This window comes from Bos javanicus, chromosome 26 (assembly GCF_032452875.1).
Source record: "Bos javanicus breed banteng chromosome 26, ARS-OSU_banteng_1.0, whole genome shotgun sequence".
NCBI classification, from domain to species: domain Eukaryota; kingdom Metazoa; phylum Chordata; class Mammalia; order Artiodactyla; family Bovidae; genus Bos; species Bos javanicus.
The window spans coordinates 32,385,224-32,411,726 of NC_083893.1; the positions used below are offsets into that span (position 1 = coordinate 32,385,224).

At 40.7% G+C, this 26,503-nt stretch overlaps 2 protein-coding genes across 10 annotated transcripts in view; one reads left to right on the forward strand and one right to left on the reverse strand.

Moving 5' to 3' along the window:
* Positions 1-7,561, forward strand: part of ACSL5 (acyl-CoA synthetase long chain family member 5) — a 51,518-nt gene extending 43,957 nt beyond the window's left edge. For all 6 annotated transcript variants that reach the window (XM_061403465.1, XM_061403463.1, XM_061403468.1 and 3 more), the window contains 8 exons: positions 1,272-1,344; positions 1,622-1,710; positions 2,238-2,354; positions 4,232-4,375; positions 5,047-5,148; positions 5,633-5,704; positions 6,410-6,556; positions 7,296-7,561. In XM_061403465.1, the coding sequence (XP_061259449.1) occupies positions 1,272-1,344; positions 1,622-1,710; positions 2,238-2,354; positions 4,232-4,375; positions 5,047-5,148; positions 5,633-5,704; positions 6,410-6,550 (738 nt within the window). In that variant the 3' untranslated portion in view covers positions 6,551-6,556; positions 7,296-7,561. The remainder of the gene's footprint in view (positions 1-1,271; positions 1,345-1,621; positions 1,711-2,237; positions 2,355-4,231; positions 4,376-5,046; positions 5,149-5,632; positions 5,705-6,409; positions 6,557-7,295) is intronic.
* A 3,846-nt stretch (positions 7,562-11,407) lies between these two features.
* Positions 11,408-26,458, reverse strand: ZDHHC6 (zinc finger DHHC-type palmitoyltransferase 6). 4 transcript variants are annotated; one of them, XM_061403469.1, is made up of 11 exons: positions 26,199-26,458; positions 24,700-25,168; positions 23,948-24,039; positions 22,642-22,801; positions 20,922-21,083; positions 19,268-19,321; positions 15,139-15,306; positions 13,989-14,030; positions 13,141-13,286; positions 13,000-13,046; positions 11,408-12,017 (listed from the first exon to the last, which is right to left on the reverse strand). In XM_061403469.1, exons 2-11 carry the CDS (start codon positions 24,964-24,966, stop codon positions 11,914-11,916), a joined length of 1,242 nt encoding a protein of 413 aa, XP_061259453.1. In that variant the 5' UTR covers positions 24,967-25,168; positions 26,199-26,458; the 3' UTR covers positions 11,408-11,913. The 4 variants fall into 4 exon arrangements, with proteins under 4 accessions (XP_061259453.1, XP_061259454.1, XP_061259455.1 ...); XM_061403470.1 differs by lacking the exon at positions 26,199-26,458 and adding an exon at positions 25,326-25,707; XM_061403471.1 differs by lacking the exon at positions 20,922-21,083.
* Between the last annotated feature and the right edge of the window lie 45 nt (positions 26,459-26,503).

Sequence of the window (26,503 nt, forward strand, 5' to 3'; positions counted from 1 at the left end):
GCAAAGGAGAGTTTGGTTCTCTTTCACCTTGCTTTCTAAGAATTCGAATAGTAGTAAAATCAATCTTTGTTGTGTTACAAGTGTATGTCCTAGTCTCATCTTTTGCGCTGTGTATTGCTAGATAAAAGTTTTAAATGTTTTTGCACTGAGTCACCTTTTTTATGTGGTTTTATAAGAGCTTAGACCTTAGGCTTCCTGACCCAACCCTCAATATTGCATAAAACTGTTTTCACCCAGATTTTCTGGTAACCTTGTGGTTTTACCTTTTTCAATTAAGTCTCTGCTCCATCTGGAATTTAGTAAAAGGGCTTGAGTACAGATAGTCTCATATTTTCCCCCTCGATGGCTAACTAGTTCATTCTTTCAGCCAACACGCACAGTATGAATGAAGCAAACAGCCTTGTCCTCATCAAGTACCACCTATGTGTATAACTGTCTTCACAACAGATTCTGAATTGATGCCAAGGCCAGAGTTCCTCTTTCTTCCTTTCCTTCCTTTCCCTCAGCTCCTAACACCCATAGATCAGAAGGCCCTATGTCATATCCCTCCCAGAAATGCCTTCCTCTCTTCCAGCAGCTCTGCCTGGGACAGACCCCATCTCCACTTCAGACTGTGCATGTGTTTCCCCCACAGCCCCTCTCCAGTCAAGGTTATCCTTTATACCAGCAGTTGGTCTGTGCTACAGACCAAATCTGGCCTGTTCCCTCTATTTGTAAATAAAGTCTTGGTGGAACACAGCCATACTTATTTATTTATGTATTGTCTACTGCCACTTTGGTGCTATATTGGCAGAGATGAGTCATTGACATAGAGACCAAATGGCTCATACAGTCAAATATATTCACTCTCTGGTCTTATATACAGAAGTTTGCCAACCCCTGTTCTACACCATAGCTATTTCCCTTAAAAGATACTTCTCACTTTCTTTAGCTCCTTCAGTAGCATGCCCTTGCCTAGGTTCAAGTCCAGTTGCCATTGGATTGCATGTCACTTAATGAATAACTCTCTTTTCCCCATCAGCTTGTAGTGCCACATTTCCCGAAGTATAGTATGTTTCCATACTTTGGTCAATTTCTGGACCCTTTTGGTTTTTTAGTGAATCCACAGTTGCAAAGACCCAGCAGCTCAGGCTCTCACGAATCCAAGGTTTTAGGACACTAAGTGTCCTCCAGCTCTCAGACACCTTGCTTTCTTCATGTCTGGCCATAGGGCATGGCCAGCTCCTGCTGTATCTTGAGTAACTCTCAAAGCCCTTCTTTGGTTCACACAGGTGTTTGAAGCTTATGGTCAAACAGAATGCACTGCTGGCTGTACAGTTACATTACCTGGGGATTGGAAATCAGGTAGGTTCTTTGTTTACTGGACAGTGGGTGCAATGGCTGGGTGAACAGTTCTAGATAAACTAGGATTTGGGTGTTTAGATAGCCTCAATACTCTGGATGAATGTGGCAGATCCTAAATCTAAGGGTTGGTCCAGGCTTTTCTATCTAGACTGTCTGGCACTGCCAAATGACTTTTCAGTTTTATTCTTCTAGAGTTAATCCATAAATATCTCTCAAACATGGCTGGAGTTATCACCATTTCCCAGTATCCTGGCTGATTCATTGTGGTGTGTTCTAGGCCACGTTGGAGTCCCCATGGCTTGCAATCATGTGAAGCTGGAAGATGTACCTGATATGAACTACTTTGCCGTGAACAATGAAGGAGAGGCAAGTAGGCTGTGCCCAGCAGTCCTTTTTACATAATCGTGGTGGGGATGTGTGTATCAGAAAAAGCACACACTTGTGAGCAAGTTTGTGTTTGGTTCTTTCGAGAATTTTAGGACTTCAATGTCTTGGAGTCTAACTTTGTCCCCCACAATAGAAATTAAAATCCGGCGCTCTTCATTAGTGTCATTGGTATTAGTCAATCAGTTGTGTCCGACTCTTTGCAACCCCATGGACTGTAGCTCACCAGTCTCCTCTGTCCATGGCATTCTCCAGGCAAGAATACTAGAGTGGATAGCCATTCCCTGCTCCAGGAGATCTTCAATCCCAACCCAGGGATTGAACTCGTGTTCCCCACATTGCAGGTAGATCCTTTACCATCTGACCCACTAGGGAAGCCAGTGTTCCTCATACGTATAGTGGAAGCGTCAAATGAATCAAGGTGGCAGGAAAAAAAAAGATGAAAGGCGAGAGTAGGTGTTTGTAGCAGCCTTTGCTGTTGTCACCATCGCCTCCCAACTTCTGTACAGATCTGCATCAGGGGCCACAACGTGTTCAAAGGATACCTGAAGGAGCCCGAGAAGACACAGGAAACCTTGGACAAGGATGGCTGGCTTCACACAGGAGACATTGGTCGCTGGCTCCCGGTGAGTGTTTCTTCAAAACTTCTGGGTGTCCCTTAACGAGGGAATAGACTTGCTCAAAATGAAAGTCGCTCAGTCATGTCCGACTCTTTGCGACCCCATGGACTGTAGCCTGCCAGGCTCCTCTGTCCATGGAATTCTCCAGGCAAGAATACTGGAGTGGGTTGCCATTCCTTTCTCCAGGGGATCATCCCAACCCAGGGATTGAACCCAAGTCTCCTGCATTGCAGGCAGATTCTTTACCACCATCTGTGCTACCAGGAAAGCCCAAGAATACTGGAGTGGGTACCTTTCTTTCCCTTCTCCAGGGGATCTTCCTGACCCAGGAATCCAACCGGCATCTCCTGCATTGCAGGCAGATTCTTTACCAACTGAGATCCCAGGGAAGCCTGGATACCATGAATGACTTGCTCAAAGATAGGGAAAAATTTGGTGACTTTTCCAAAGAAGTGTAGTAATGTATTTTGTTGTTGTTGTGAGTTTTACTCTTCTTGTGGCAGAAAAAACTCAAGATAACTCCATGGGCCAGTAGTGTTTGCCTTTTATAGGGATACATATTTTTTCCCCCACTTAATATGCAGACACATCAAAATGAGGGGGCAGGATTTCTAAGCCAGGTGTATGCAGAGACTAGTTTTTGCCTCTCAGTGACCTTCACAGCCTCTCTTGGTGAAAGCAGACTGAGACTGTCTTTAAATCATAGCTTGCTGACAAAAAATCAGCAGTAAGTAGTCTCTGTAAACCCCATCTGTTTTCCTAGGAAGAGAGGAAATTCTTGCATAGTAATGATGGTGCCTTAGAACCCCTGAAGGGAATTTTCATGAGCTTTCCTCTCTGGAAAGTTTTTGTCTCTAATGTGCTGGGGGAGTGGGAACGTAACCAGATTTAAAACCCCCTTCTTGCTCAATATTCTCAAGATTTAAGTGATATTCAAGGAATGTTTGACAACAAAATCTCCAAGAACACTGGTCCTAATAATGTATTTTATAGATTTGGGTATTATGGTAACATGTCTGTGTCTGTATGGTAAGAGTTCTCAGGTGTAATAAGCCCAAAGTATAGGCAATAGATGTGTTTTCACACTAGAATTATAAAGGGCTGAGCTTTATTCATCACTTTCAGATAATGTCTGTTAGGCTGAGCTGGTGGTTAATTTCTGGAGTTGGCCTTGCTGATGGTTCCAGGATTGGTTCAGTCTATTGCCCGAATTCGGGTGTGATCATGTGGACCGTATTTGCCACTTGTTCCAGTTCTACAATTCAAATCCCTAAAAACCTATGCTCCTCAAATCAATTAGCCCAGAGATAGAACCTGCAAGTGACCTCTGGTGGCTGGTCAGAGAGCTCTCCCTGGCTGTTCCTGTCCTAACAAGCGCAATTACTGACTTGTTTGATTAGCAGTGGCACAGTGGAGCTGTACAGACTGCTCCTGGATTTAAAAGCGATAGAGAAAAGGGAGACAAGGAGGGGAAGATCATTCTAAAGTCTAAATAAAAGATAACACCTTCCCTGTTCCCAAGAGTGCTGGAATGAAGTAATTGGAAATTAAGTTACTGGATATTAAGAGCTGCAAAATTTCTTTTTTGGATGAGGCAACCATGTGCATAATCCCAGTGGGTCCAGGGGACTTTTTCTGAGGCTGCCCACTGACTCTTCACAGACACAGTATAGACAGGTTTTGTGGAAGGCTGCATCCCTCCCCTTTCCCCAAAGCCAAAAAGAGAAATGAAAGATTGTCCAAAAGTCAATGGAGAGGTCAAGTTTTAAAGGGAAGATTAAAAACAAAAAAAGGAAGATTACCTCTGATTTCACCTTGCTCTTCACTGACATCCCTCAATAGGCTCAGAAACACTGATGCTGTTGTCTTTCTGTCTGCTGCAGAACGGAACTCTGAAGGTCATCGACCGAAAAAAGAACATTTTCAAGCTGGCCCAAGGAGAATACATTGCTCCAGAGAAGATAGAAACTGTCTACATCAGGAGTAGTCTGGTGTCGCAGATTTTTGTACATGGGGAAAGCTTACAGGTAACATACATTTCTTAACAATCACCAGTTTTATAAACACTGTGCTTAAACTTGGCTTCTTGGGAGTGCGGGAGGATTGATATGCAGAGGTCAGAGTTGCTTTAAGCTTAATATTGAGCACCATTTCTTTTTGAACAATCACATTTGAATGGAACATTTTTGTAGAGATGTTAAGTGTGAAAATGAGATTAGAGTTCCATGAGGGTTTGAAATATATTTTGAGAAAATAGTAGGATTCCGTTCAGTTCAGTTGCTCAGTTATGTCCTACTCTTTGTGACCCCATGGACTGCAGCACACCAGGCTTCCCTGTCCTTCACCAACTCCCAGAGCTTGCTCAAACTCATGTCCATCGAGTCGGTGATGCCATCCAACCATCTCATTCTCTGTCGTCCCCTTCTCCTCCTGCCTTCAATCTTTCCCAGCATCAGGGTCTTTTTCAAGGAGTCAGATATTCGCATCAGGGAGCTTCAGCTTCAGCATCAGTCCTTCCAATGAATATTCAGGACTGATTTTCTTTAGGATGGACTGTTTTGATCTTGCTGTCCAAGGGACTCCAGCCCTGAATGTCAGGCTTGGGAACCATCATGTATTAGGGAGATGTAACGCTGCCTTCTTTGCCCCACTAGGGGGCAGTGCTGCGCTAGTTCACATGCCTTTATTTCCTTTCCAGTCATTCCTAGTGGGAGTGGTGGTTCCTGACCCAGATGCACTTCCCCCATTTGCAGCCAAGATTGGGGTAAAGGGCTCTATTGAAGAACTGTGTCAAAACCAAGTAAGTCTCAGTCAGGAAAGCCTATGCACACCCATGGGCCCATCATGGGAGGGGGATTCCCTGTTCTCCCACCCTTCGACTTGGGCACCCACGGTTTCCCGGAACCTCCTCGCTGGAAGAACAGACTCTTGCTGTGTCTGTACTGGCTGGTTTTATTAGATTGGAAGATGGGATGTGGAGTTTAAAAATAACTACCAAAATCACTATTCTTTTTATAGTAAGATGTGCATTGTGAAAAAATTAATTGGAAAATGAGGAATTAAATAATGCCATCCAGAGAAAACCCCTGTTACCATTTAGGTTTGCTTTTTCTTCTCATTATTTTCTTTGAGCAACATTTAGATATCACACGTTCTTGCGCATACCCCTACATCCTGCTTTTATCCTGATGAGTTTAGTTGGTGTTTTGAATTGGTTCCTGCTCAGCCTTTTCTTTAGGCTCTTTTTCAACAGCCAGTCTCTAAGCTATGTTTTATATTCCTAGACTATAAAGAAAGCCATATTAGAAGACATGCATAAAATTGGGATAGACGGTGGCCTTAAATCCTTTGAACAGGTATGTATTATTACTCATGTTATCCTGCCCTCTCAAGTCACACTAGAAAGTGTTCAAGTTTGCATTTATAATGGGGTCAAGAAGTTCAGTTTCCAAGGAACTGACTTCAGTGGTACTGTTAACCCATTGACGACAAATGGCAGTGACTTTTGCATTCATTTTTGTAGTCCCTCTACGCTGTTCATTATTCATTCTCCTTCTCCACTCATGTCTTTCCCAAATTATTAGTGTGAGAATGGGCATATGTTACTATTCTCCTAACCCTCCCACGTCATCATGCCACTTCTGTAAGAGAAAAGATTCTTCGAGTTTCCTCGCGTAGCATTTATTTTTCATTTAGTTTTGACCGAGCTGGGTCTCTGTTGCTGTGTGGGCTTCCTCTAGTTGCGGCGAGTGGGGCTACTCCCAAGTTGTGGTGGATAGACTTTCCACTGTGGAGGTGGCCCCTCTCGTTGTGCGGCACTGGCTTTCGGGCACACAGGCTCCAGTAGCTGTGGCATGTGGATTCAGCGGTCACGGAAACAGGCTTAGTTGCTCCACCGCATATGGAATCTTCCCAGACCAGGGATGGAACCCGTGTCCCCTGCATTGGCAGGCAGATTCTTAACCACTGGACCACCAGGGAAGTCCCACATAGCATTTAGAAGGGCTCCGCAGAACAGCCCGGATCACTAATAAATGTGTGTACGTGTGTACCTCTTCCAGGTCAAATGCATCCATCTACATCCAGAGCCATTTTCCATTGAAAATGGACTCTTGACACCAACCTTGAAAGCAAAGCGGGGAGACCTTGCCAAGCACTTTGGAACTCAAATCAAGAGTCTGTATGAGAACACCCAGGAGTAGGTTAAGGTACTTACAGCTGCAAGGGGCCCATAAGTATCCTGCCTTGTAGGAATGTGGATTTAAAACTAATCTTACGTTCATTTTCTTTTTGTCTTTCCTCCTGTTGTTTTACCTACTAAATTATAAAACCATAATTTTGGGGCTTTTAAAAAATATTCAGTTAGAGATTATTTAGTTCAAACTTAGCCTTGAACTAAATAACTCTTGTCTTTCCCATCTTAAACGTTGCTTAGATGACATCTTAGGTGTTAGGACTGCTTTTATCAAGACACCTTCCTTCAAGGTCCATCCGTACAGAATCTTTGTTCCTGCCTTGTGAAATCCAGCCTTTATAAGTGATAACGTTCAGGGGCCAAAGTGACCCATTGAGACTTTTTCCTTGTTTTATAGTTAACTTAACTCATTGGTGGTCTCAATATTTAGAGTTTCCAATGTTCAAATTAAGAGACCTTTAAGTTCTGAGGAACTTAAGAACATAGTTTCTAACTATTTCATAAAACCCCTAAAATTAAGTAGAGTTTTAAGCTATAACAATATTAATCATGTTTATGAGACAGATTTCTTCTATGTCCTTCTGTGTTCACTAAAGTCTGTGTCCAAAAGGGAAGAATTTGATCCCACTGAGCATTTCCTAAAGTCTCTAGTTTGGGAGAATGTAAAACTGGGCCTGTGACACTGTGCCCAAAAAGAATGTTCTGAGGGTGTTTTCCACAGTATACCTGGTGACCGAATCTATTCCCAACAGTTTGCTGCTGAGCTGGAAGCTGTGGGTAAAGGAGCTGAAACCCACGTCAAGTGCAGCTTTCCAGTAAATGAAGGAAGCACTGAGTAGCAACCTCCCGAACTGGGAATGAAGGCATGAAGCCTGCACGGCAGCCATATCTCCTGGGAAGGAATCGACTGATCTTTCATCCCGACTCCACTTCCTGCTGTACCTTACCCGCCTTCAACACGTATTGATATCGTCTGAAAATACAAGGTGTTAAGAATAAACTATTGCAGAGAACTGAATTTGTGGTGTGTTTCCTCATGGATCATGAAGAGAGTCAGCCTTAGACAAGGGTTCCTTGACAATCACGGAAGCTAGTGGCTCTCAAACTTGGCTATGCACTAGAATTACCTGGGAGTTTAAAAAGATACCAATGCCTGTGTGACACTTCATGGATTCTGGTTAACCTGGCCAGGGGTACAGTGTGGGCAATGGGATTTTTTTAAAGGTCCCTAGGTGATTCTAGAACGTCACCATGTTTGATAGCTACTGAAGGAAATGACCTTGAGGATCAGGCCTTCTGTCCAACAGCTGTGAATAAAAAAATACCAAAGCCTGACTCCAGCTGAGCACAGTTGGTGCTCTTTCTCATTTATCATTCATGTAGTCTTGAAGAGTGTTCCTTTCTGGTCTTTCTAGACCCTGAGCCCAGAAGAGCTATCCTGGGATACTGAGACAGAAGGGAAGGCAGGAATGAGCTTCCCTGCATGTCCTAGCTCCTGCTGTCTCCTTGACCTCCTTTCCCACTACCCCCTCAGTCATTCCAGCTAAACCCACACTAGCTGCCTTCCTGTCCTCAGACATGCCAGGCACATTCTAGCCTGTTGTTCTGCCTAAAGTGCAGACGCTCCCAGAGACACACGACTTGTCCCCTCATATGCTTTAAATGTCACCTCTATCAGACTGTCCCACCTGCTTTCTTCATAATACACGATTCCAGCTGACATATATTTTACTACCTCCCTAGTCCTCACTGGAGTGGGCCAGAGTCCTCTTTCATTCATTGCTGAATCCCCAAGTGCCCTTCCGTTAGTGTTCACAAGCCAACCCCCCAATCTCAAGTTCTCTACCTTGGAAAGAATTACTCTTTGAACAGGTGACTACTGTAATTCTACTCTTGTGTTTAAAAGAGCCTGACTTTAAGCCTCCAAGTCCACCAGCCCAGAACCAAATACTCACATCAGCTTCAGGCTTGGAGCAATTCAAGCGAACATGAGCAGACATGACTAGGTTGAACGTCTCCTAGACAGCGGCCAAGATGGTGTAATATAGAAAGACCCTGAGCGTACCTCTTGTGGGCACACCAAAATCACAACTATCTGCAGAACAACCACTGATGAAAAAACTGGAACCTACCAAAGAAGATCTTCTACAACCAAAGACATAAAGAAGGAACCACAGTGAGACTGGGCTGTAAGGGCAGACTCGTAAGGGCAGATGTAATCAAATCCCATACCCCTTGGCTGGGCGATCCTCAAACTGGAGAATAATTATATAGCAGAGGTTCTCCTACAAGAGAGAGTCCTGAGCCCCATGTAAGGCTCCTCAGCCCAGGGATCTGGCATCAGAAAGACAAGCCCCAGAAAACTGGGGGAAATACAGGCTTCACTTTTTAAGAGTACACACAAAATTTCATGTGCACTGGGACCCAGGGCAAAAGCAGTAATTTGATAGGAGCCTGGGCTACATCTACCTGCTGGTTTTGATAAGTCTCCTGGAGGGGTAAAAGGCGGCTGGCTGTGGCTCACCCTGGGGACACAGACACTGGAGGCAGACATAATAGGGAACATTCAACCACGTGAACACTCCTGGTGGCTGCCATATTGGCTCATCTGCACCAAGACTTGGCCCCACCCAACAACCTGAAGGCTCCAGTGCTGGGATGCCTCAAGCCAAACAACTAACTGGGGAGATAACAGCCATACCCATCAGGAGACAGGCTTCCTAAAGACTAAAGGGCCCACAGTCCTGTCCTGACATGCCCCTAGGCACAGCCTAGTCCACCATGGGGTCAAAGTCCATCTCCACCCACCAGTGAGGAGATAATAGCTAAAAACTTTCCTAATCTGAGAAAGGAATCAATCAGCCAAGTCCAAAAGCACATAGAGTCCCATACAGGGTTAACTCAAAGAGGAACACACCAAGACTCCGTGCCATCAAAATGACACAAATTCAAGATAAAAAGAGAATACTAAAAGCAGCAAGGGAAAAGCAACAAATAATACACACGGGAACTCCCATACACTACAAAGCTACAGTAATCAAACCAGCATGGTACTACAGAGATTAACAGAGAGAGATTAACAGAGCAGGACAGAAGTCCAGAAATAAGCTCATACACACCTATGGTCAATTAATCTACGACAAAGGAGGCAAGACTATGCAATGGAGAAAAGACAGTCTTTTCAGTAAGTGGTGACGGGAAAACTGAACAGCTTACATGTAAAAGAATGCAATTAGAACATTCTTAAATACCAGGTACAAAATTAAAGTCAAAATGGATCAAAAGACCTAAATGTAGGACTGGATCCTATAAAACTCCTTGAGGAAAACAGAACACTCGATATAGATCACAGCAATACTGTTTTGAATCCATCTTCTAGAGTGAGTAATGGAAAGAAGAACAAAAATAAACAAGTGGGATCCAATTAAACTTAAAACCTTTTGCACAGCAAAGGAAACCATAAACAAAACAAAAAGACAATCTGAAAAATGGGAGGAAATATTTGCAAAGGATACAAACTAAAAGGGATTAATTTCCAAAATACAGAAACAGCTTAAAATTAATCCAATCAGAAAACGGCAGAAGACCTGAACAGACACTTCTCCATACAGATGGCCAACAGGCACATGAAAAGACGCTCAACACTGCTAATTATCAGGGAAATGGGAATCAAAACTTCAGTGAGGTATTTCCTCACATATATCAGAATGGCCACCATCAAAAAGTCTACAAATAATAAATGCTGGAGGTGCGGGAAAAAAGGAACCCTCCTACATTGCTGGTGGAAATTGGTATAGCCACTACATAAAACAGTACGGAGATTTCTTAAAAAACTAAGTTACCACATGATCCAGCAACCCCACTCCTGGACATATACCTGCAAAAGTTGAAAACTCTAATTTGAAAAGATACATGCATCCCCATGCTCATAGCACCACTATTTACAACAGCCAAAACACAGAAGCAACCTAAATGTCCATGAATGGGTACAGATGTGGAATGAAGAGTGGAGTATTACCCAGCCATAAGAAGACTGAAATAAGGCCATCTGCAGCAAGATGGAGGGACCTAGCGATTGTCATGTAAGTGAAGTAAGTCAGATAGAGAATGATAAACACTACATGGTATTACTTACATGTAGAATCTAAAAGTGATACAAACGAACTTATTTACAAAACAGAAATAGACTCACACACATAGAAAACAAACTTATGGTGACCAAAGGGGAAAAGAGGTAGGGAGGGATAAAGAGAGATATGGGAGATGTTATAGACATACACTAGGGCGTCCCTGCTGGTTCAGCAGTGAAGAATCCACCCATAATACAAGAGACATGGGTTGGATTCCTGGGTCAGGGAGATCCCCTGGAGAAGGGCATGGGAACCCACTCCAATATTCTGGCTTGGAGAATCCCACAGACAGCAGAGCCTGGTAAGCTACAGTACATTGGGTCACAAAAGAGGTTGCCATAAACATGCATAGATACACACTACTGTATATAAAACAGATAAGTGAGAACCTACTGTTTGTACACCACAGAGAACTATATTCAAGATCTTGTCATAACCTGTAATGGAAAAGAATCTGAAAAAGAATATATGTGTGTGTGTATACATACCTGGATCATTGCTATACACCTGTAACACTGTCAATCAACTATACTTCAATTAAAAAAAAAAAGTCTACTAGAATATTATGATCTCAATATATCATTAATTGAATATTTATTTGAGGCAAATATGTATGTCTTAAGACTCATGATTAAAGATGTCGATTTTCCAAGAGGCAGTAAAGCAGCAGTTTTTCCATAAGGAAATAACACTCCTTTTTAGTCAGCAAAAAGAAAGATGCCTGGAGTAAAAACTATGATTTATACAGAACAGCCATTGATCTTTATTTGATTTGACAAAATCATCATTATTAAAAGACGGGTAATAAAATCTGAGCTTACACTGAATCTGACAAATTAAGTTCTATAGTATCTAGAGTATCAGAAATTCGGCCAAGGGGGACAGAGGATAAAGCATCGCATGCAGATGCTCCTGGTAGAGGGGGCGCTCTATCTGCAGGTCAGGTCCACCGTGTGCAGCGCACACAAAATCCTAGAGAAAATGCAATTGACTCACTTGGGTGAAGTGTGTTTCCTTTTGGGGAGGGGGAGAAATGGCAGAGAGGTGCAGGGATTCAAAGGCATGTGCAGAATGGCTTCTCCATTTCAAAGTGGTAATAAAAATATTTAGATCATGGCACAAGGGCACCTTTGAGGAAAAGAACACCTTAACCAGAGTAGGCTCATTGCATAATTCTTTAGTAATATGTACAGTTTTCAAGTAATGGAGTGGACTGAGAGGAATTTTACTTCAAAAGCGGCTATCTATTTTTCTTCTCGCCCTCTGGGGCTTGATCTGTTTCGGCGTCACAGGGGCACTTTTCTACACAGTTTCTAGGGAACCATCCTCTTATTCTTGAAACACCTGAGGGAGAAAATGAAATTGATATGAAATAGATATACTAAAATGACATCTGTGAGACTTGTAAATCCTGTTACTTCAAACTGATAAGCTTTTAATTACCCGCCCCCCAATTTTGACTAGCACAACTTGAGGCTAAAATTAACTAACTAAATAAAAATTCAAAATATATGCATTCCTAACGAGCTAGAAAATAGGTATTTTCCAAGTTCCATCATCTGGGAGCACTCCAGTGGAGTGGGGGGACCTGGTCTTCAAGCACAGGTGTGTGACTAGGAGGGAGTCTGACGCACCGTAACACTTCATCTGTTCTAGGGACCTATCTCCCTGGAGGTCTGCTTTTTAGATTTTTTCTTAACACGTGCACTTCTATATCAAGCTTGCATAACCTATCACATGGGCTAATTTATGATTAACCCTGTGTTTTCAAAAGAGCATCCTAGGTTAATCTTTAAAGAAATAATTCTTAAAAGTAAATTAAAAAAAAATCAAAGACATGGAATGTTTCAATTCACTAGTTTTTATCATAATAGAATGATTCACTCAATGGGTGCATGCATAGCACAGCAGCTTAGTCATAGGCTCTGAGCCAGACTGCGTGGGCTGGAGTCTTGGCTCTTCCTGCATTTAGTGTGGCCTTGGGCACGCTGCTAAGCTTCCCCACATTTCAGTTCCCTCACCAACAAAATGTCAATGACAGCATGGACCTCAGAGGGCTGCTGGGGACTGAATACCACAAATGAAGCATTTCCACAAGTGTGTGCTGCATATTTAAGTATGGGATCCAATGTTCACTAATCATTGCAAAGACCCGATAAATACAAGTGCTATGGAGAAGTAATACACGGAGCTTCTTTTTGCTGCTTAATGAGTATTTTCCTATCGTTCCCCTAATGCATGTGACTGTTTATAAAAGTTATTCTTGTAAAATCTGCAGTTATTGCTGGCAGTCTTATCCTTTAAACACTCGCTTTCATGTCCATACCTTCTAAAACGGAATCATCAAGAATTTTGTCTCCATACAACCAGTATCTGAAATATTTAAAAGATTAAAATTAATTTTTCTTTTTAGGCTAGATGCCAATTTCATTATTCAAGAAGAAATTCAGTACTTTCCGTTATTTACCGTAACCCTCTTGTAGCTAAGATGAATTCCCCTTTCTGTAGCCTTATCCGAGGCTCTTCAGTGCAGGGGCTCGTGAAGAATGTTTTGATTCCTCTATTCAAAGGACAGCAGGTACCACTATAATCTTCTATCACTTTATACCGGACCTGTCATCAGTGAGTAGAACAATTTAACATTAACCCACGTATGAAGTTTTTTAACCTTGAATGTAAACCATTAAAGGTAGACCCAGAATATCAGGCAACAAGTCTTTCCCTTCTGGCTCGCTATCTACCCAGTTCCCTTATAGAAGGTAATTAATTGGTGCTTCTAATTCCCAGGCTTTTCTTACCCTTCATTTCAAGCACATGGCTAAGAATAAAATTTTAGAAGCAGTGCTGACCAATGGAACTTTCTGCAATGGTGGAGATGTTTTATACTTGTGGTATACAGTGTGGTATCCCCTAGCCACAAGTAGATACTGAACACTTTTAATGTGGCTGGTGCAACCAAGGAATTTAAATTTGAATTTAATTTAAATTAATTTAAATTTAAATAACCACATGTAGCTTGTGGCCACTGAATTAATTGTTTAGCATCACTTTAAGGACAAGTTTCCCACTGGGGAACTATACTGAGGATAATTATCTTTTGACAATATAAATTGACTAAATTCCCTCCAAACCTCCAGACCAATCTGAATGAAAACAAAAGTAAAATGCATCAAAGTTCAACAAATGTATTAAGAAATATTATTTAATAAAAGCCAACAGTTGGTTTTTTACTTAGAGGCAATTTTAAAAGCTACATGGAAGTGCTGAGCCTGACAAAGGAAAAGAAATTAGTATCATTGCAAAAGAATTACTTACACTTCTGACTCTTTTATCTGCTTTTTGTTTCAACTGTTCTATCTGTTTGGAAGATATAAAAAGAAAAAATGAAGTCTCATATCTCAACACTGAAAAACAGGCTTCCTCATTCACTGTATCAGAGTGACATGACAAACTCCCAATTTCCCAACATTTCAAACTGCTACAATTTAAAGGCTACACTTTTTTTTTTTAAAGCATGGGAAGAAGGCTCTGTGACTAAAAACTGGCACTGAAGTGGGACTTTCTTCTCAATGTCCCCTCTCCAGTGTCTTTATCCGTGTATAATCACAGAGCACTCCCTGTGGCCCAGCAATCAAGATGTGGTCTCTGCCCCCCGGGGGCCTCCAGGCTAGTCCCTTAAGATGAAGCAGTCTAGAGACTCAGAGTCTTCACAGAGACTGCAAAGTTCATCAACGATGAGTCTTGATTAAAAGTCGTCATTTCGACTCCTCTTTTCCACTTATTCAGCTACAACTTACTATATGACACTACACTAGATACAAGGGGAAATAATCTCTGCTTAGAATCTTGCCAAGTTAAAGATACAAGGATTAAATTGAGACCTCATGTGCTCATATAACTAGTATATGATTAGGTACCAAATCCAGATGAGTCTAGATGGGGGCGGGGGGACTAGAGCTGACTGAGTAATTTCCGATAAAGAGGAGGTCATATGGTATAGAAAAAACTGGGCGGGGGGAGAATTGTATCAGGGATTTGCTGAGTGGACTAGGCTGATCGGAAAGGCTGATTCCCTCCAGGATGTAGGTGGTCTGACAAAATGTGGTCCAGTGAAGGGAAAGGCAAACCACTTCAGCATTCTTGCCTTGAGAACCCCATGAACAGCATGAAAAGGATGTAGGCGAAAGGTAGCTTTTGGCTGGGTTTTATAAATCCAAGGTAAGGAATCAGGACTTTATCTCACAAGTATGGCGCGATAAGAGATTTAAATTGAAGGAGGTCAGACACGACTGAGCGACTTCTTCTTCCTCTTCATGATACAAGGAGTGCTTGGGAATTCACTTAGATTCATTTTGACATGCTGAAACAATTCTTATGACTTATTTTACTATAAAATGCGATCGGAGTTAAGGAGAAGAGGAAGAAGGTGGGGTAAAAAGGAAGACTATTTGAACAAAACACTCACTGTTAAGCTGTACTGGTGACAGCCTTCTCTGATTGGCCAATCCAGTCCATCTCCTTCAGGGACCCCTGACCATGTGAATACTTGTTTGAAGTTCTTCCATCTACTTCCCATATCATAAGGAAAAACAAAGACTTCATCTAGTTGATAATACTGAATTCGATCTTTAGCCTGTGGGTAACAAAGAGGTAAGATGGCAGAGACATCTGCCTTTAATGCTTCTAGAAATACTTCCTCCTTGTTATAACATTAGAATACACAGGAGTAATAAACACTTATTACAATATAGGAAGAACTTGACACACAAACACCAACCTCGTATAAGATCATCCACAAAATGTGTGACAGGGCTTTTTTAGGAGTAAGTCTAAACAAGACTGAATTTAAGCATTCAAAAATGCTTATTAAAAGTTAGTAACTTTATTTCATATATAAAAAACCCTCAATGTTCCTACTTGTTCAGTAGAACAAAAGGATCCAGGTGTAAAGAACAGATGTTAACAAAAAGATTTAAGAGAAAACAAGGGTTTATTCAGGCTGGAAGGAACCTGTAGGAACGGCCAGGAAAGGTGTGACAGGTGAGTCATTTTATGAAAAATTTTTTTTTTTTTAAGTTAGCAGGTTAAGTGTGAGCGATCTTTCAGTTTTACATACCATTACATTATGTCTGCATACTTATATAGGCACTTATATGCACATTTTATGCATATATATATCCAAGTTTCATAAATTATATTCTAGGCACTTAATCGTCATCTTTTACCTACGGGAATAAACTGGCTTAGGATTTCTGAATCTCTACTGACACCTAGCGGTATAAAGATGCACTGTTTATTCCTACAATGAGCATACAAACCCAGTGATATTTATTGTGTAATAAAATATGGTAATTTTGACCCATTTTCTTTAACTTAATAGAATCATTTATTTGATTTTTATTGAGCAACATAGTGCCAGGTTTAAAATAACTTCTAGATTTAGTGTGGCACTTTACAGATAGCCTTGGTCATCGGCAAAAAAAGTTACTCTAATGTCAATGTTATGCTAACTAGAGATTATACCTTGAAATATTTTATTATCATTGGATAGTATTTTAGAGAAAAGCTTCTTGCAGTTACTGATAAAGTGATACTGATAATAATTCAATTACAAGAACTGTCAAGCTGTAACATGAAAACATGTATGTCCATCCCCATCCTGATAATGAGTAACTTCTTTTCCCTTCTTATAAACAAAAACTTCAGTGTCTTAAAATGGATTAAGAACCTCAGAGAACCGAGACCTAGAATATTAAAAAAGACAAAGTGCTAAGGATGAGAGCAGTTTACGAAAACAACAAAGGCATGGAGTCTGTGTGAGAGAAGCACACAGTGAAGAGGGAACTCCGTGCACAATACGTGTTAAAAACTGCCAGAGGCGTGCAACAGGTGCCATGGGAAAAGGGAAGAAGGGTACTTCACTTGGTCCAGGGAGAGTCAAGGAAGGTTTCTCGGAGGAACTGACAGCTGAACCAAGTCTCGAGGGGCAAGAAATAAGGAAAAAAGAGCTAGGAAGAATATTCTAGGCAGAGTGAGCAACATGTGGAAAAATACAGAAGCGTAAGATGCATAAACTATTTGGTATTAGCTGGTATGGAGTATGAATGGGATGGGGAGGGGTGGAAATGAACTGGAGAAGCAGGTAAGGGGAAGACATAAAAGGTTTTAGTATGCATAAGCTAAGGAGCTTGGACTTAAACTTGTATATCCGTGGTTCTCAAAGTATGCTTTGTGCATCTCCTTCAGTCCCCAAGACCTTTTCTTGGGGTTGAACAAAGTCAGACAACTTTGATAATAATACTAAGACATTCTTGCCTTCTTTCATGGTGCTGACATTTGCAACGGTGGGTGAAATTGCTGGCACCTTATGTTGGCGTCAAGACAGTGGCACCAAGCTGTTATATTCTTCATTGCTACACACTCAATTCAAACCAAACCAAACCAACAAAAAGCCCAGTTTTACATAAAAATGTCTTGATGAATAAAAATAATTTTTATTAAATCTCAGCCCTCAAGTAGATGTCTTTTTAATATTCTGTGTGACAACACAGGAAATACACATAAAGCATGACAAAATGCTTATCTCAAGGAAAACACCTGTCTGAGTTGTGAGCCAACTACAGCTGTGCAGCCAGCTTTTTTCATGAAATGCTGTTTTTGTTTGAAAGAATGAGTAATGTAACAGACAAACCAAAGTTGTTCAGACTTCAGTATTTAGTGGATGTCTTCTCGAAGATGAACAAAGTCAGGCTATTACTTCATATAAACAACTACTTGTTGCTAGTGAAAAATGTAAGGCTTTCAAATGAAAATTAGAATTTGGAACATTTACATCACCACTATGAGCTTGACGGCTTTCCAATATTTAAATATTTTCCCCATAAAACTGGTAGTGATACGAATGGATTTACATTGTGAATAATGAACTGTATCAACATTCTAAAAATCTGTGTATCTGTAAACCAGTATGTTCCAAAAGACCAATGCTTGATGCCCTATATGGCTAAAAGATCCATTCAAAGAGCAAGACAGATTGATGGATTTGAATACAAAAGAATGCAAAAAATTGATTGATGTAATTTTAGATCTCACATGCAACTAACCTCTCACCAACTAGCACTTGTCAAGTTATAATGTATTGTTACTACCAAAGAATGTCCACTGTTACCTAAAAGGCATGTTAAAATACCCCTTTTTCTACCTACTTATCTGTTTGAGGCTGAATTTTCTTCATATACTTCAATCAAAGCAACATATCTCAACAGACTGAATGCAGAACTAGATGTGAGAATCCAACTGTCTTCTGTTGAGTCAGATATTAAAGAAATTTGTAAAAACATAAAACAATGCCACTCTCCCTATTCTGTTTATTTTGGAAAATTTAATTATTTTTCCAGAAATGTTATTTTATTAACATATAATGGATTTATTATTGTTATTTTTAAATGAAATAATATTCAAAGGTTTTCTCAGAAAATATGGCAAATGTCAATAGATACAATACCCAATAGTATAATTTTAGTGTACTTAACAATTTTTGAGAATGTAAAAGGTCCTGAGGGGCTTCCCTGATGGTTCAGTGGCAGAGAATCCGCCTATCAATGCAGAAGATGTGGGTTCCAACCCAGGGTCAGGAAGATCCCCTGGAGAAGGAAACGGCAACCCACTCCAGTATTCTTGCCTGAGAAATTCCACAGACACAGAAGCCTAGAGGGCTACAGTCCATGAGGTCGCAAAAGAGCTGGGCACGAATTAGTCGCTAAACAATGAACAAAAAAAGGTCCCAAGACCGAAGTTTGAGAGCTGCTGCTATAAATTAAAACTCACCAACTGGCTGCTAGGGGGCTAAATATGTCCTATAGGTGTGTTTTCTTTGGCCCATGAAGATTTTCTGTTTATTTTGCTCTTAATTTGAATTGTTTCTCAATGTTTAAAAACAAAGAAGGTAACATAAAAATCCAGATCTCTGGTTTTTCTTGGAAAAAACAATTACATGATCTCACAATACTAGGTGGGGATTTCTCTGTGGCCATGATGAGCTTGGTCTGCTGGACAGCTCTGGAGCGCAGGCTGGCTCCACTCCTCTAGGTTATCTGCCGGGGCTGCAATGCACTGGCTTTACAACTCCAATAAGCTACAGGGATGGAAAGGCTCTGAGAAGTTTTAAACAGGCAGTGGGGCATATTTTAACATCAGAATCACAATGGACAGTGTGAAGTATGTATTGGAGGTTGTGAGGTTTGTGACAAGCTAAATGTTCTCAGCTCTATCTGATGTGTAAAGCCAATGTGACGGCACCTTGGTAGGACAAAAGCTCCCATCCCAATGGACTGCCTTCTCCTCCAGTCTGAGAGAGTACAGCCAAATAGCTTCATGTGTGACTTAGAACAATTCAGTGTGAGATGGTTCTGTGGGAATCTTATTGAACCAGGAATAAATCAAACGGTTCCTATAATCACCCTTCACGCGGCATGCAAATGACATAAGGAAGCCATTTGGTAGTCAAGCTTTCATTTGGGGGCATTTACTAGTTAATCTGATCTATTAGTCAATCAGTACTTTATCAACATTAAGAAAATAACGCTAAAATTTACCTTCTCTTCAATCCATGATTCAATAGAAGTTTTGTTTCTGAGAATTATTTTCATCTGGAAATAGTAAAATTTTAAATGTTACTGGTTCATTTAAGATTATCATCTTAAAAAAAAAAGATTATCATCTTTATACTACCCCTATGAGACAGTTTTTATTGCTCCATTCCATAGATGAAGCTATCAGGACAATAGAGATTAAATAAAAGAGCACGTGGTTCATCTGACTCTAAACCACTGGACTATATCTTCACATGACTACATCAATCCACAATCAAATCTGAATCTATGGCTTAAATGAAAAATCATGCTTTAAGTACTACCTTCTGAATAAGTTTTCCAGAGTATTAATAAATTATAATACAATCTACTCAATCAGCATTAACATATTTTGCCATTAAAATTTTACCACTATTTTAAATAAATCTTAAATGCATGATTAGCCTATTTATTACAAGTAACAGTGACTCATTACAGTCAACCTAGACATTCTGTTTGCCTTAAAAACTTGAGTATATTCAGTCTTGATTCTATTTTTGATTTTCCTGAAATGACAATTCCATTTATGTAGGTTTTTACACCACATGACTTTACTTTATTTCTAATATGATTCTCAATTATAGGCATTGGTGAAAATTTTTCAAAGAATTTGATTCCAGACTAGTAAAAAATATAAAATATAACCCAAACCAGGTTATTTTAAAACTAAGAGTTCAAAAAGGGTTGGGCAATGCATCAGGGCCTGCTAGCGCAGCGTTTCTAATTCTACGAGTTCTGCAATTCTCTGATGTCTGGCTGTGTCTTCATGGGGACAGTGTGACACGGGAAGAGCAACCCTGGACTGGGAGTCCTTTCCATCTTCCAGGGGCCTAGCACAGTAGCTGGTTCATGGTAGGCCTTCAGTGAATGAATACACTAATGAATCAAATGCAGTGAGTCATAAGAACTATTTTTTGATCCCTTCAGGGTCACATCCTCCTTCTCTGGGCTCTCACAGCATCACTTTGTACATAAGTCTATGATATACACATGACCCAGATTTAATGGTAGGATCCTCTTCATTCTCATTATTGTAAACTCAGAAATTAGGAGAGTGATTCATCATAGAGCAGACATTAAGTAGCACCAATATCATAGGGTTGTTATGGAGATTAAATGAGCTATCATATGTAAAAGGCCTAAAATAGCGCTCCAAAAACGTTAGCTATGTTATTATACTTTTGATTAATATATGTGATTATAAAATAACATTAATAATTATGTTTACTGAATGCATGAATGGATGATATTGGGTATGCCACTTAACCTCCTTGTGACTCAATTACTCATCTGCAAGGAAGGGAAAATAATACTCCTCTTCGACTTCTTTTGGGGTTGATATGAACATCAAGAGAGACTGTGAGAAGAGCTTTCTCAAGGATAAAATGCTGTGTAACTCTAACTTAGGATTTTTTAAATTAAATCATTACCAACAAATGCTGGCAAAGTCACTTTGAAATTATCTGACCAGCAGAAGATAAAATTCATCACCTAGGTGGAAAAAGTAACAATAATCTCCATTTCACACGGCATTCTTAAATGCAGCTTTTTTCTCCTTCTCATTACAAGCGGCCCCAATTACTCGACAGTGTTAGCTCGAGGTAATGGAGGAGCTTACCTGGATAAAAAACAACATCCCGACAGCTATGGTTGTTCCTAAAGCTAATCCCAAGGCAAACAAGGTGGCAGCAAATGCAGCTAATCCAAAAGGAATAATCGGAAGAGGGTCTCTCCGGGCTGCGCTCATATCAATCTTGACCGTGTTCCACCCAAAGGAGAGCTGCGAACAACAACACCACCCACAAGAAATACTTGGTTGTCGTAAATGGTTAGACTCTACTGTACCACTTAAAACCACTTGATCAAGAAGATCAGCAAATGACAATGTGCTATTGTGGCCAAAGCAAACATAACTGTTTTCTAGTTAATTCTGTGGCTTGAACTCATAGTGACATGCACGATATCCTCTTTGGTATTGTCAAATGTTTTTTGTTTGTCAGTGTTTCCTCAGAAAGCATTAGGTACATCGAATAGATGTTTGCAATTAAAAAAAAAAAAAAGCAAGCATTAGGTAGACTGCACGCGCATTACTGGGGATGAATGACAGTGGACACAAATCTAAGCTGTAACTGTCTCCTGGCTGCTCCTCGCTTTCCTGTATTTACAGTGCTCGTCCATAGTGACAAAGATAGCCTAAGATTCAGTGGTTTCTTCCCTCTTGTTCCACAACCAGAGGTTTACGAACTAGTAACATGTAGGTCAAAACACGTCCTGCTAATGTGCACTGCCTGGCCTGAAAAATGCTTTAGAATATTCAGAGTTAGGTACCAACATTTAGAAATTTAGTGTGTTAGAAATCAGACTGCACATAGAAAGTCCGGGTTTTCAGATTTTTCTTGAAAAACCAGATGATCTGGCATTGCCAGGCTGGATTTCCAAACATCAATAAATGGCTGAAGTAAAATATGGGTTGTCCTCTGTGTGAAGGGCATGTGTTTTCCAGGTTCCCATTAGGCCTGGGTCCCTCATTTACCCTCCGGGCATGTTTCCTGCTGCTGCTAAGTCACTTCAGTCGTGTCTGACTCTGTGTGACCCCAGAGACGGCAGCCCACCAGGCTCCCCCGTCCCTGGGATTCTCCAGGCAAGAACACTGGAGTGGGTTGCTGTTTCCTTCTCCAATGCATGAAAGTGAAAAGTGAAAGTGAAGTCGCTCAGTCGTATCCGACTCTTAGCGACCCCATGGACTGCAGCCTACCAGGCTCCTCCATCCATGGGATTTTCCAGGCAAGAGTACTGGAGTGGGGTGCCATTGCCTTCTCCGTCAGGCATGCTTAAGGACCTGAATTTGTGACCACCAAACTTTATCTCATAACCACGTGCTCATAAATCAACTCAATCAGTCGTACGATATTTAAGAAAGTGCACTTGCTGTGTGAGCCATGTTCCAGAGCACTGGATTTAGAAACGAACGAAAGAACTACAAGTGGCCACAGGATCGAACGCAAACAGAGAGCCCTTGTATTGTCTTTTTCTTCCCACTTTTCTGCTTTTTCCTCTATTTTCTACCATAGCTTATTGAAATCCAATAAGTTATACATAGTAAAACTTCAACTACAGCATATACGGTGAGTTTCCAGATAGCATATACAAAATAATCTTTCCTCATCTTAAAAACTGTTTTAAAGCTTTTTTAAAGAAGGAATCCCTGTAAAGGTAAAACAAAGTTCTATTTCCCCACCTAAACTGCAGAACACCTATTTCCAAAAGGGACTTCTTAGAGAATCTTGATAACTACTATTCAATCTCTCATGATTTGATAAACAAATGTTTTCACTTACCCGATTATAAAGCTGCGTATACATGGTCATAACAAAAATAAAGGCAGCGTGAATACAGCCCAGTGGTGCTAAAAGGAGGAACAGCGTGAAGGAAGCATGATTCTGATAGCCACAGCAGTTGTTGATCCAAGGGCAGTGATGGTCCATCTTCATCACACATCTAATGGGAAAAATTTATAGAAAACATGAGGCAGAAAATCCTGTCTACTTGAAATAACTTTGGTCTTCAAAAGATCAAGCACACAGGAATCTAGCATGTCCATGCATGAGTCACAGAGGAATAATACTTTATAGAACAAAAAGAAAAATCTTTATGAGTTTTTAAACAACTTAGAACAGTGACTTCTTTTAAATTTTAAACAGCCAAAGAAAGGGCAGGCTTTGTAAAGGCTTCTGAGGAAACAGACATCTGCTACAAGTAAGTTTGTTTAAAGAAGTCAGGAGGCCCACTGAAAGGTTCATTATAAAGAAATAAGCATGGTTCCTGATTTTCCTCTTGCTCTGAAGTGACTGGAGTGGAAAACAACAGAGACTGAACAAAATTACTTCTGAATCTCCACTGGGGCTGATGGGGCCTGGCAGACGCTTGTAAGTTCCTTCCTTCATGTTCTTATCCTTTACATGTGGCGTCTCCGAGCTAAGCAAGCTAATTCTGGAATGTAAGATGTGGTTTAGTAAGTGAAGTCTTACTCTGTTTCCTTTCCTTGAGGTTGTTAGAAGAAAATTTTCTTGCCTCAAACTAAACTTTATTTGCCCCTCCAATGGTCCCCCTAAACCTCAGAATTAGCATCATAAATTTCTTATTTATCAGTGGATACAGATGTTCACTTACAAAGGTTCTATCAATAGCTTAATTCACATTTTTTACAGTGATTCTGTTTTCTTCCAATTAAGGCTTTTATATTAAATACTTGTGACAACAGGCACCTGGATTCACTTATTAGATTTATGTAAGTATAAATGTGACTCAACTAAATAATGGAAAAAGGTCTCCTTTATAATTTAGACTCAGAACAATTCTAAGCCTAGTTAACATGTCAGCCGACAATTAACCCTGATTTATGAAAACAACTTAAAATATAATGTTTTACCCTGTTTCTGTCATGGCAAGAAGAAAGAGTGAAACTTTCATTATCAGAATTGACAATTTGAAAGTAAGATTATGGACACAAGTATTTTAACAACATTGTTTATAAAGTAGTCACCTTGCAGGGAATAAAACTAGGATTGACGTGCTAAGAAAGAATAACAAAAGGCCAGTAATCAAGTTGATCAGTCTTCAATAAATAGTAAAGACAGACAGTACCTGTTACACTTTCTGCAGTGATGTGACCGTGGTGCCTTGTATGCTTGGCAGACTTTACAGTACTGGAGGTACACGCTATCCTGAGAATTTTCCTTGGCAGTGAAATATAAACAAAATATAAATTTCTGGGTAATTGGACAAGTGATACTGCTGTTATCAGAAATTCATTATTTAAACAAATTTTAGCTCAAAAAGAAGGGCTGGAAATGCAAGCTAAAATTCAAATTCCATCTTTTCCCCATCTCCCATAAATGAAAATCAAACTACAGTATTTATTCATAAGGCTTGGCTTGTTATAAGCTGTCCATTGTTTCTGAATACTTTATAAACTAGTAGCTTCGCAAAGAGTCAGACACGACTGAGCGACTGAACTGAACTGAACTGAGCTTCTAAAGTATTTTTCTCAATTATGAGGGATGTTAATATGTTACATGAAGAAAAAAAATCCCAGTGCCCAACCACATTGTAGAATTATGAGGTACACGATATACAGTGTTTCCTAGAAACTTATGACCATGTACTCATTACTACCACTCCATTTTTTTTTTAATTGAAATTGCTTTGGGAAATACTTTCAAGCAGGTATGAAAAAAATTCTTTGAGCTCTAAATGGCCAGTGATTGGAATAATATGCTTAGTCTCCACCAAAGTAAAAAGTAGGCTATGTTTGATATTATTGGTTGGCAGGTAAGGAAAAAACTAAATATATGATTATCATGAGGGTTCACCATTTTAAGGAACCTTTTTCTTACCGGTTTCCACCCCAGAGGGACGAAGCCAGGACCAACAAACATGGCATTGAAGTAATTATAAAGAATCATGACAGTCCAGTTAATCAACATGATGAAATTCACGCTTCCTCCAGTGGTATGTAAGGGCCAATACCACAACACAGAGTCAATCATGGCCATGGTAGAACATATTGCTATAACACCAAGGGCTATAATGGGACCCCAGTGACAAAGTCTCTTTAATTCTTGGAGATTTTCGAACTTGACAACTGAGCAGAATGTACCCATTTTGGTGAGGAAGAATGTCTTTCAGTTTTTAAAGAATTACAGATTTCCTCTTTCTGTGCACACATTTCCTCGTGCCACAAGTCCGTGTGTGTTCCTTAACTGTCATGTCTTCACGCTGTGGGATGTTAATGCAGATTACGCCATTTTCACTGCTAGACACTTTTTATCTAGGAGAATCCAGTACCTTGGTTTGACACTTAATCTAAAGAAAACAAAATGAGAAGGTTCGGTAAGACATTTTACTATCTGTTTTTGTTAATTTCAATTTCAAGACATTTTACTATCTGTATTTGTTAATTTCAATAATCGCCTAAATAGAAGCAGCTCACAAGTACATTACTATGAAATGAGTATCTCACCAAATATCAAAAAGAACCATTTTCATCTTATCCAAACTTTAGTCAATTCTGAATGGCAAATAAACTGGATCCATGATTCTTAAGTGGTTGTTTTTTTTCCCTTTGTTCCCAACTTGTCAGAGGACTATGTCTGTGCATATTTAGTGAACCGCTGCAGGAAACAAAAAAATTTAGAGCTGGGATGGAGGGCCTTATGGTTGACCTAATCCAGTTTCCTTCTTCATTGAAAGGAAAATGGCTCAGAGAGGCTGAGCGATTAAACCACTTGAGTGATAGCTGAATCCGACAGAAGCCAAATCATCAAACTTCCTTTACAGACTTCTAAACTGCCTCCTACCCACTCTTGAATTAAATCCAGTATGATCCAGACAAGGTCTACACCATTTGCCTGAGGTTGCCCCTCAAAGGCTAATTTAAGGTCTGTCTGTGTTATAAGTAAAGAAACCGGAGGATGAAAACTCAAGGAGGGGAGGAGAGGAGTGGGGAGAGGAGGTGAGGAGAGAGAAGTGTGTGTGAACTCAGGACCGGAGGCGTATATGAGAATAAGCACGAATGAGAATATTTCAGGGAAGGGAAAAAAAAAAAAAAAGGCGAGGGACCGGGAAGATCTGTAGAAGGCTATTCAGGACTGGACTGGAGTGAGTCAAGCGAAGAAGATCTGACAGCCAGAGTAACAAAGATTTCCACGCAAGAGATGCCGCGCTGCCTCGTGCCTCAGTTTCCCTCTCGTGTTATGGAGTAGAGCACTGAGAAATCCTCACGCAGGGGACGAACATCTTGGTAAGGGGTGGTTGGTCTCGACTTTCTGGAGATGCTGGCCCCATTGGGGTGGGGCGATGATCGCAAAATCACGTCCCCTGCTTTGACTCCCACCTCGGTCCTGTCCTCAGGGTCCGCTCCTGGGCCATCGCATTTCTGGGCTCACCCGGAGCAGACTTCGCGGCTCGGGCTCACCCGGAGCAGACCCTCTCCCGCTCGGATAACTCCGTCCTGGGTACCCCCACCCAACGCAAGTAGAAAGTAAATTCTGTGCGCTAGAAGCTGGGGTGCGCGACCAGCCACGACCCGCGCGTCTCTCAGCCAGCGCCCTCGCAGCTGATCTCCCGCTCGGGCTCAGTGCGCAGTCTCCGTGACAGCCACTTCCGGGAGGTTCGCCGTATCAACCTTCCGTCGGGAAG

Excerpts from the sequence above, each read along its gene's own strand:
- ZDHHC6 (XM_061403469.1), bottom strand. The coding sequence starts at position 24,966 with ATGGGTACATTCTGCTCAGTTGTCAAGTTCGAAAATCTCCAAGAATTA. Across the intron at positions 13,287-13,988 it reads CAGATAAAAGAGTCAGAAGT|GTCCGGTATAAAGTGATAGA; the intron begins GTAAGTAATTCT and ends CACTGATGACAG. Across the intron at positions 13,047-13,140 it reads TTAGCTACAAGAGGGTTACG|ATACTGGTTGTATGGAGACA; the intron begins GTAAATAACGGA and ends TAAATATTTCAG.